This window comes from Anarrhichthys ocellatus, unplaced genomic scaffold, assembly GCF_004355925.1.
Source record: "Anarrhichthys ocellatus isolate YVR2014 unplaced genomic scaffold, GSC_Weel_1.0 scaffold3, whole genome shotgun sequence".
NCBI classification, from domain to species: Eukaryota; Metazoa; Chordata; class Actinopteri; order Perciformes; family Anarhichadidae; genus Anarrhichthys; species Anarrhichthys ocellatus.
The window spans coordinates 16,832,309-16,842,930 of record NW_022280033.1 but is presented as its reverse complement, the minus strand read 5'-3'; the positions used below and the strand labels follow the sequence as shown (position 1 = coordinate 16,842,930).

General features: G+C 42.1%; 1 protein-coding gene across 1 annotated transcript in view; it reads right to left on the bottom strand.

Moving 5' to 3' along the window:
- Window positions 1-4,804: 4,804 nt before the first annotated feature.
- ide (insulin-degrading enzyme) overlaps window positions 4,805-10,622 on the bottom strand; it is a 23,457-nt gene continuing 17,639 nt past the window's right edge. The window contains exons 18-20 of the mRNA XM_031874678.1: window positions 7,613-7,685; window positions 7,403-7,470; window positions 4,805-6,875 (exon numbers count right to left, since the gene is read on the bottom strand). Of these exons, the coding sequence (XP_031730538.1) occupies window positions 6,780-6,875; window positions 7,403-7,470; window positions 7,613-7,685 (237 nt within the window). The 3' untranslated portion in view covers window positions 4,805-6,779. The remainder of the gene's footprint in view (window positions 6,876-7,402; window positions 7,471-7,612; window positions 7,686-10,622) is intronic.

Sequence of the window (10,622 nt, the reverse complement as noted above, 5' to 3'; positions counted from 1 at the left end):
TGATGGGACTGTAGTGTTGCCTGAGCGTGAGCTGTGGTGCTGAGGTGATCATGCAGACTGAAGTGAAGCTTGGGTCGCTGGTCATTGAGAAGTCACCGGGGCGGTTGACATTTTACAATTGAAAGGTTCACTTCAACCAAATGACAAAAGCCATATTTTCTCACTTACTACGAGCGATATTTATCTGTGCAGATAGTTTGGGATTTGTTGGCCCAGGTTTTTTAATTTTGTGTTCCTGCCTACACCTTAATTGCCTTTATGAAACATTTCTTCAGTAGAAAATCAAAATGTCTGTGGGACATCCCCAATAAAAGGGGACATCATTTCTCAAAAATGATGTATCATTTAAATGCTGTCCCTCCAAAATAAGAGTGTATTGGGGTCGCAATGGAAATCCTAAAACCTGGAAAAATACAACACTATCTTCGAGAGTTATGTGTGAAAATACAGCTTTTTAAAATGTCTGAACATACCACTACATGATGGTTTGTTTGTTTTGAATCATTGGGAGCATGACGCGATGAACCCTGACTTCCTGTTCTCTGCCTCTCGAAGCAGCGGTGGACTTCGGTATGAGACGTGCTGTGACTGTGATAGGATATTTAACCTGCACATATGAACTGTGCCTCCAGACCACGGCCTCCCCTCTAATGTCTGTCAGTCTACACGCTGCCAAAAGAGACGTCGAGTGTAAGAGTTCTATGCTACGAGTTCTGTGAATAAATGTATTTTCCCAATGTTTCCAAGTGCATGTGTTGAGCTTGTGGTGGTGGGGGGGGTGTTGCATTCAAGCACACACGCTTCCATTCAGTAGTTTATTAATCAGAACCACACGAGACAATAAAAAGAAAATGTCTAGAGTATATGTCATGTTGCTGATTCCTTCTGAACACTGCATGAAAGCGGCTTGGTCTCCATCCACAGGTGCTGTCCAGCTACGGCCTCTAACGAAGCTGCTGCTGCTCTTTGGGTTGCACTACTAAAAGCTCATGCTGCCTTTTTTTTGTTACTTTAAAATAATTTAAATGATTTTCAGATTGAGACGTAGCAACATGCTGGCAAACCTTGAAGAAGCTTTTGATACAACGCAATCATGAGTTTTTAAACGGCTCCTCAAAGGGTCCCAACATTTCACCATTTGAAAAGCAACAATTTAACAATCTGCGAGGATCAAAACCAGAATTATTTAGTAGATCTTCAGAAATGCAACAACTTGAATAAAATGTTCCGTGTGACCGAGTGTCTTTTAGGTTCTCAGGAGAGTTCCATGGCTAACAAATAAAGAGAAGACCTTCATGGAGCGGACATCTTTACCATCTTTAAGTCTTTGAAAATGAAATGTCAAATGCTGTTTTCATTTTGAAATTGTTAGAAAATAGTATTTTCATTGTGTGTGAAATATTACGTCACCACATCGCTCATATCAAAACTAAATCTGTCCAGTCTTCAGTTAGGGCGTCACTTCCTCTTCCAACAAATATATTCGCAGCCTTTGTCACCAAAATAATTATTTTTGATATATTTTTTTTAATTTGCTTTATTTTTCTATAATAATAATTATTGATATTATTTATACTACCCATGATGTTATTTATCTTTATTAACTGAATGAATATTATGGCTGAGTTTTATATTGTATGTGTTGTGTTCATGGACTGTATACAAGTTTGTATTACATTGTCAATGTCTACCTTTAATAAAGTTGAGAAGAAAAACAGAACAAACTTATATACAGTCGATGGCTGTGGTTCTCAACCTTTCTTCAGTGAAGTACCCCCTAACCAGCGCAAAGCATTTTTGGTTGAAACAAAGATTTAACACACAGCGCTGTGCCATCAGTGTCTGCTGATGTGTGCAGCATCAGATTCCTCCTCTGTAACATAATGCAGCGTCATAATGCAAAAGAGATCATTTCCATAACCCGTCTGTAAATCATGATGATTACATATTAGTTTCCTGATGGAAACAAGGATATTAGACATACCAAACATACATGATCAGAAACAATAATATGGCCCATGTCATTTAAATGTCATGTTTGATTACTACACTGCAAACACATTGTAATTTTTATTAATAACTGAGTCCATATATTCTTATGCCCCTGCAGACACGACAGCCGTACGTCACATTTCTTCAAACTGTCTCAAAGACAAACTGATTATATTTTACAGGTCAAAGGTCAAGGCCACACAACAACATTCCAAACAGAAAGTCATCGCTCCGTTTCTTCTACCGCTCGGTGTGGAAAGCGTGTTGGAATGACCAACCAAGTTATTGATTGACATTTATTGATTTCTTCATTAGTCTAGCCTCTAGTATTTGTACTCGCAGAGGTCATTATTGTATTTTTATGTATTTTTTTATTGTAATTTTAAATCTTTTCCTTTAAAGCATCTCTTTAAAGTCTCTGGAGCAAGTCGTCGGCTCGTTGGTGCATCACAGGTTGGAGCTGCAGGTGGCCCTTCAGACGGCCCTTCAGATGGCCCTTCAGATGGCCCTTCAGATGGCCCTTCAGATGGCACAGGGGCCCGGCGGTCGACGGGTCAGCAGCACAAGTCCGGAACAAGAGGCAGAAGTCTTTGTTGGAGCTCATTAGGCCCAGACGTGGAGGACTCTTCTTCTGGATGTTCTCTTTTCCCAGGTCCCCTGAATGTCCTCTCAGCATGTTGAAATGTTTCGGGCCATTTGTAAAAGCTTTACAAAGAAAATGAAAATATAACACACTTAAGTGGATTAGGAGTTTACATTCGGCAGGCGTTGCAGTCTGGGTAATTGTGTATCTCTGCTCTTGTAGAACGGTCGCATTTGCAGCTGTGTGTGACGGTTACATGCTATTTGGATGCAGTGTGTCATTTGCTTTAGATTAAGTTTCTAGTAATCCAGCGGGGCCTGGAGGAGCAGCAGGGCGGAGCTCCACTCCTGGCCGGAGGAGGAGCTGCTGCTGCCTGGAGGCATTAGTAATACTGGAGGTTAACAGCCAGCAGACTAAAGGCTAGCAGGCTGGGAGGCAGACTATAGCAGATAAACTGGACCCCAGTAGTGTAAAGAGTCCTCTACCCGCCCAGGGAGCACATTCTTCAGCCGGGGCCTTGAAGAATGTCCCCGGGCCGCTGATGATGTGGCTGCTTCTCCGTCCTCTCTGCTGGAGGCGAATCTTCAGTCCTTTCAAAAGGCCCACGAGTTTAATAGTCACCTCATGAAGATCAATGCTGGGTCCATGTCACGGTCAGGTCATACACGTTTAAAGAGGACACAGATACAGGACACCAGGCAGGCAGCTTTAATACAACTTACTAGAGCTCTACTAGAATTCAATAAAATAAAATATAATTTATCAGCAAAATTATCCACTTTCCCCGAGAACATCATTATCTCTGATGTCCAGACCTTCTGAACACCTGAGGCTGACACTACGGCCACTTTAAGGAGCTCAGTTGTCTTGTTTTGTTGCTTCTCAGAGAAAAGACACGAGGTGTTGAGGGAGGAGACAAGGACATCAAGGTCAGTGAATGTGGAAAACACTTATTTCATATTAAAGTGATTGTGTGTCCATAAGGTGTTTGTTGTTTTGTTGCTTCTGGGTGCTTCAGAAAACGCTGGAGGAGCAGCAGGAGAACCAGAGGGAGGCTCATCAGCAGCTCAGTCGCCTCACCTAAGACGAGCAGAGGATGCAGGACGAACTCAGAGGAAGGAGACGCAAGTAAAGCGCAATATCGTGTTAAAGCTTTCATTGTTTCAGTAATATAGTACGCCATAAAAACTTCAAAATATAGAACGTCATAAAAAAATGTCATAGTGTATTGTATGTCCTAAAAAATGTGATTAAAAAGCCTTAGAATAGTTAATCAACTAATCAATTATATCGATTCAAATTGATTATAGGATAGTTGGCAACTAATGTCATCAGTTAGTTGGGTCGATGTCGTGACGCTGTGGAAACGTCTCCTCGTGGCAGTAAGCCAGCCAATGAGAAGCTCACGTGATGAATTCCCGGAAGTGATGCTGCCGTCTCGTTTAAAGGCCGAGACAAAGAGAAAAGGCAAACCTCTGATGAAAGACACTAACTTAAAAGCAAACAGCAGAGACGGTCAGAAGTGAATGTTTTACTTTTCTTCCTGTGGTTGCAGAACTGCTCAGATGTTTTACAAGAAAATAAATCCTGTGTTCAAGTAAAAGTACAGAATAATAAGCATCAACATATAGTTTAAAGTACCAAAAGTAAAAGTACTCATTATGCAGTGATTATATTATTGCATTATAATTATTGTGTTCATCACTGAAATGTTGCAGCTGGTATGTGGGGCTCATTTGAATCACTCTGTATTTCTGGGTAGTTAAGACTATAATAATACAAAATCATTCATTTGTTGATTTATATTTATTATTAATCTGAATCTTGAAAGTAACAAGCAACTAAGCCTGTCTACTAAATGTAGTGGACTTAAAAGTACAATATATTACTTCTCAGATGGAGTTATATTTTTAAGTATAGTAAGTCAAAAAGTGGTAAAAAGGCCATAGACTGCTCTGGCTTTTTTTTTTTTTTTTACAACATTGTATATCATGAAAAAAGTTAAAATTTTGTACATGATCAAAGTCATGATTAAGTATGTCAGATATTCATAAAAAGCCACTGAAGAGTATGTTTAATATATATTATCTGAAGACATCAGTCGAGTGTTGAGCCTCTCAGAGGAGCCAGGAAGTGTGATGGACAGCTGACCAACTAAATTAATGTATTTTCTCCAGTGTTGAAGTGCATGTGTTGAGCTTGTGGGAATGTTGCATTTAAACACACACACACTGTTCCATTCAGTAGTTTATTAATCAGAAACACACAGGAGACAATAAAAAGAATAAAGTCAAAATGTCACCGGACAATCAGTCTCTAGAGTCGTGAAAGACATTCAGAAATGAAATATGCTTCGGACTTCCTAAATGTAACCCAATCACAGGTACATCACTAGATAAACAGTGCACGGCTCTGTTGCTGATTCCTTCTGAACACTGCATGAAAGCGGCTTGGTCTCCATCCACAGGTGCTGTCCAGCTACGGCCTCTAACTAAGCTGCTGCTGCTCTTTGGGGTTGCACTACTAAAAGATCATGCTGCCTTTTTTTGTTACTTTAAAATAATTGAAATAGTTTTGATCAGGTTGAAACAGCAAAACACTGGAAAACATTGAAGAAGCTTTTAATACAACACGATCATACAGGTACTCCCTTACAAACGCCCCCCCCCCCACACAAAAGCATTCTTTTTAAAACTGCAGCATCATCATTTGAGCTAATGAACTCGGCCTGAGAGCAGGTAAGGAGGGGGGAAAGATTCAAGTCGGAACTTTCTGGCTGTTTGAACAGAGCGGTTTGACTCAGCAGAGCCGGTTAGCGCCCGAGAGGGCGGGTCACGCTCGGGTGGCACCGACGCCACCATCGGCAGCCACTCGGAGCGGACAGAGTCCTGGACCTGGTTCAGGTCGGAGGTGCTCAGCCGTGTGAAGCCACATCTCACGGTTCCCTGTCCACATCGTTCAGTTTATTGCTTAGTGAGAGAAGTGCATATATCGGTTTGTTTTTAACCCCCTTTTAGACATTCAAAGAAAAAAAAAGAAAAAAAGCTAGCTAGAGCACAGCTCAGCAATTTAGGAGGGTTCGAGTCTCCAGGGTTTTGCCCCGGATCGGAACAGGAGCAGTCCAGTGCAGCCAGAAACTCAATACTGCCCCCCCCCCCCCCAATCCCGGAAAGGCACAAGCTGCAGAAAGTCTCACATGCAGACCCAGAGTGAGAGAATCATGACAGTCTCCCTGGAACTTTCCAAACTAAAAGAAACAAATACCGTCGCTGTTATTTCTTCAGTTTTACAAAAATAACTCGGAGGATTTGATCACAATCAGTGATGTGAACAAAGTAGCCTAATGACAGACGGATAAAAAGTATTTTTTTTTTTATAATCAATCACTAGTAAAATGCTAAAAAACAGCATAGAGGTACCCCTGAGGTGTATGATTACATACTACTGTAAAAATGCAATAGAATTAAAATAAAAACTATCTTCCAGGGCACGGCTCTCCGTGTTTAGCAAACAGCTCCTCAAAGGGTCCCAACGCTCCACCAGTTCACCAGCAAACAAACACCTGCGAGGGTTAAAACCACAATTACTCAGCAGACGTTCTTCAGAAATGCAACAACTTGAATAAAATGTTCCGTGTGACCGAGCGTCTTTTAGGTGGTCGGGAGAGATAACATGGCTAACAAATAAAAAGAGAAGACCTTCATGGAGCGGACACAATAAACCAGCTATCATTCTCAAAGCAGCATGTCTGAACAGTTAAAAAAAACAACGCCTCCTACTGTGAAGCCTCTGCAGTATACTTGGACTTGATTAAAAGGGATCGGGCCCCTCGTCTCTTTTATTATTGTTACGGTTGGTTCCATTTCCTCTACAACAGCCTGCACAGTGTTGTGATGCGCGTGAGACGAACAACATGGAGGTGAGTCTGGAGTGACCTCATCGCAGCTCTGTCCACAACCACGGCTAACTGTGGGAGTCAAATGCACGCGTTTCTTTTTCTCCCTCAAGCAGCTCTTCTAGTGGCTCCAGCCGGCCACTCGTGCACACGTGCGCATTCACATGCACCCGGCAAACAAACAAACAAACAAATAAACACACACACACAGGATCAGTCAGATTCAAGTCTTCCTAACAGGAAGCGGAGGGAGGTGGGGGGGGACCCTCCCCAGCGCCTCCTTGCTGCACGTCGACCTGCCGGCCTCTCTCACAGTTTGGCGGCCATGAAGTTGATGTGAGGCTTGACCAACGGGAAGAGAGGCAGGCTCCTCTTGAACTCCGTCATGTCCTGAACCAGCGTGGGCTACGAGGGAAACAACACAACATCGTGACGTCTTCACATTACTCTGCTTCGTCTGTTAAACTCCCCTTTCTGCTACATGCACCATGTTTCTATGGTAAAGAAACCGACACCGTTAGTGCGCTTGTTCTGCCAGGATAATCTTTCTAAGTTACTTTTTTTTCTTCATCTGTGAAAACCTGTCCAATGCTATTCTATATTTCTCAACAAATCCCATGAAAAGGACCGAGACCAACAATGAGTAAGACAGTCTCTCCCTTCATTATCCTGTAATGTCTGTGACGGACCAAACAAACATATATACACATGTTCATGTTTAAACTAGAATTACTGCCTCGCGATTATGTCTCATCCAACCAAACATGTTGCAGTTTACATCATCGTGGGTCCAAAATGTCATCATGTCATCATTTTATCCAATTAAACATTTCTCATTGTTTAGGACTTAAGTCGCAAATATAACATATCAAAATCAGACTGAACATGAATATGTCTCACATAGAAGCGTAAACACAGAACATGACCGTTACCTGTGGCAGGGAAGGAGCGGGGGCCAGGTTGACATCATTCTGAGCGGGGAACTCTCCCACTATTGGACCTGGTAAACACACACGCACGCGCACACACACACACACACACACACACACACACACACACACACAGGTCAACCTGACACTGAGTGAACACACAGAGCGTCTAAACGAAGCCCATGAAAGCACCATGTGACTGCAGGTACTCACAGGAGTCCATCTCTCTGGACAGGACGTGCACGGACACCTTATGTCTCTTCGGGGCTTCGACGGTCAGTCGTTCCTGCGGGGACACAGAACAGAGAAAGGGGGGGGGGGGTATAATTACTATGAACACAAATGTAAATTTCATGGGGATGATTCAGTCTGGATGGAGGATTATTTATTAGACTGAAGATTTTGTTCGTCTGCAGCCAGACAGCGTCAACTCTAGCCGCCAAAAAAGAAAGAGAGAATTGTTCTGCGATCGCAGCCGATAAGACATTAGAAATGCATTCGGTTTATTCTGCATGGGGCCTGGAATAGTTTCTGCGGGGCTGAGATAGCGGCTGTGTGTCATCGGCCCTTTATCCCCCTGAAACAACACTGGCTGGCTGTCATTATGGCCGCTGATATGCTGCGAGCGTCCTGTGTCAGTGTCACCTCTGTGGCTATGAATAGAAGCGGGAGGCAGGGGGAGATGAAAGCTGGGAGGGCAGACAACACACACCCACACACACACACACACACACACAGGTGTGATCATGCTGTATATTGGGCAAACACTGCTCTTTTAACAAAACTGTGGTGGTCCTAACCAGCTAACCCATTATCGTGGGATTGAATTGGAACGGCTCAATTAATGCTTGAAATTGGTAATTAAAATCTCGCCTCTCAAACCGATCATGTTGCAGTTTACGTATGAAAATGTCATAATTTTATCCTTTTGGACAGGTGTGTGAAATCGTCATGATTAGCATATGAATTCTTGAAACATGTTTTGGGGGGACGGCCATATTCTCATCATTTCAACCTTGAGTGCAGGTAGACGTTTGTACTAAATTTGAAGAAATTCAAATCATAGGGGACAGGAGTAGATGAATCACAGCTAGCCAGATTATACGCTGAATAATAATAATAACGACAATAGCACCAATGATCGTAGTAATAAATTAGAAAAAAATGGACTTTTAAATGAAAATCGTGAGAAATAATTTGTTAAAAATCTCGTCTTCGCAAGAAAAGCGTCACAGGAGTCCCAGATCTCAGAGGAAATGTTGGGCTTGCATGTCGGATCAGAAGTGGGTGCAGTATAATTTATATTGGCCCGGACCAATGAACCCGACGGTGTATTTTGAACTGTATTGACTGATGTCCAGCGCTGAAGGATGATAAATATCTGAAGCCAGTGCACCGTTCTAGGTGCGGTCGTCTAATTCGTCGCCTAAATCCCTCGAGGTGCTCCCAGAGATATCAGGAGAACGGGACGGACAGACAGACATTCGTGTGTGCGTGCGTGGGAGGTGAAGCCCTTAAGGGGCTAATTTGTGTTAAATCAATTACATACCGGAGCTTTCGATCACATCTCTTAGTCTTGATCAGCGGATGAGTCGTCTAGCTGTGATGGAATTGTAGACGTTCAAATCTCCAGTTTCTGTTTTTCTGTATGAACTTTTGGTGTAAAAGTCCTTCAAGTGCTCACAAAAAAAAAAAAAAAAACCTTCCAGGACAACATGGCTAACTCCAGTGCAATATGATGAAACGCTCCAGAACATAATCCTAACCTAGACTCAGTTTGAAGGCATCAGACATCAACAATGGACTGTGTCTGTGCTAATTTCCTCATTACTGAATCGTCAATAAAACATTTACGAGTTCAACTTCAAGCATTTCCCAGTGATTGATTGACCTCTGAAATATTCACGGCTCTCCCAGGTCATAACATGGTTATTGTTGTAATTAATGACGCCATTAACCACAAAGCATCACCATTAGGTCAGATGAGCTCATCATTTAGGCTGCTGTTGTGTTAAATGCACCCGGGGAGTCATTCTACAAATATTAGGTCGTGTTTCAACAGTAAACTACAAGCAAACAATTCTCAAAGCTTAGATTTGTTTGGCGTTTGTGGTTTTAATATCTACTCATGCCAACATGTGAGGGTTAGACTTTATTATTTAATAGGAAGCCGATAACCTAAACCGATTCAGATCAGACACCTTCATCACCCCGTGTGGCTACGGAGAGGAACATGAATGATGTTTCAGACCATAAAGGTCAAAGTTGTATTTAATAGGCAATTAACGATGAAACATAGAAACGCAGCACTTTGTCCTAATGGGTCTAAATGAGTCTTCTAATACGAGACTTCCTCAGAAAGAGAAGAGACCGATTCGACCTCTTCTCTTCTCTAATCTCATCGTCTTCATGTGATTGGACAGACCTCGATGAGATGTGGATGTTATGAAAACAGTTCTCAGAAACGTGGTTCATTGGAGGCGAGAAATCAGCCGCGCGGTTTCTGAATCTGTCTTCATCTTAGATTCACAACAGTCACTCTAACAAATGTTGCCGTTCGCAATGGCTTATGGGATCAGTAGTTCCTTCACTATTAGATTCAGAGCCGTTGAAAAACTGGGCAGCCAGTGTTAAGCTCTACAACTCTAATATAAATCAATTACATTTTATTTGTATAGCTCAATATCACAAAGAGGGCGTTACAATCTACACACGACACCCTCCGTCTTTGACCCTCTCAACGGATAAAGAACAACTCCCCAAAAAAACCTTTAACGAGGAAATAAAGAGGGACGAAAGCTCACAGAGGAGAGAAGAAGTGCAATAGATGTCATGTACAGGATGATAAAAATACGATATAGTCAAACTAATGATAACAATGATGAACAGAAATAAAATGATTACTACTAAAAATAACAGAAGCAGTGGATAGTCCTGTACTCGACTATCGTCTTGCTTGGCTGAAGAATTAATTTATTAATTAATTATTGCTTTTTTGTTGCAGTTTGTTTATTTTATGAAACCTTGCCAAGTAGTAACGGTTTTATAAACGCAATAAGCCACTGGAGGCCGTGATTTAGAGATATTATACAACACGCTGCTCAGCACGATGCAGAGCCTAAACACAAACCTCACCATGCACGCACACACGCACGATTTTTCCTCCCATATATATATATACACACACACACACACACACACACACACACACACACACACACAC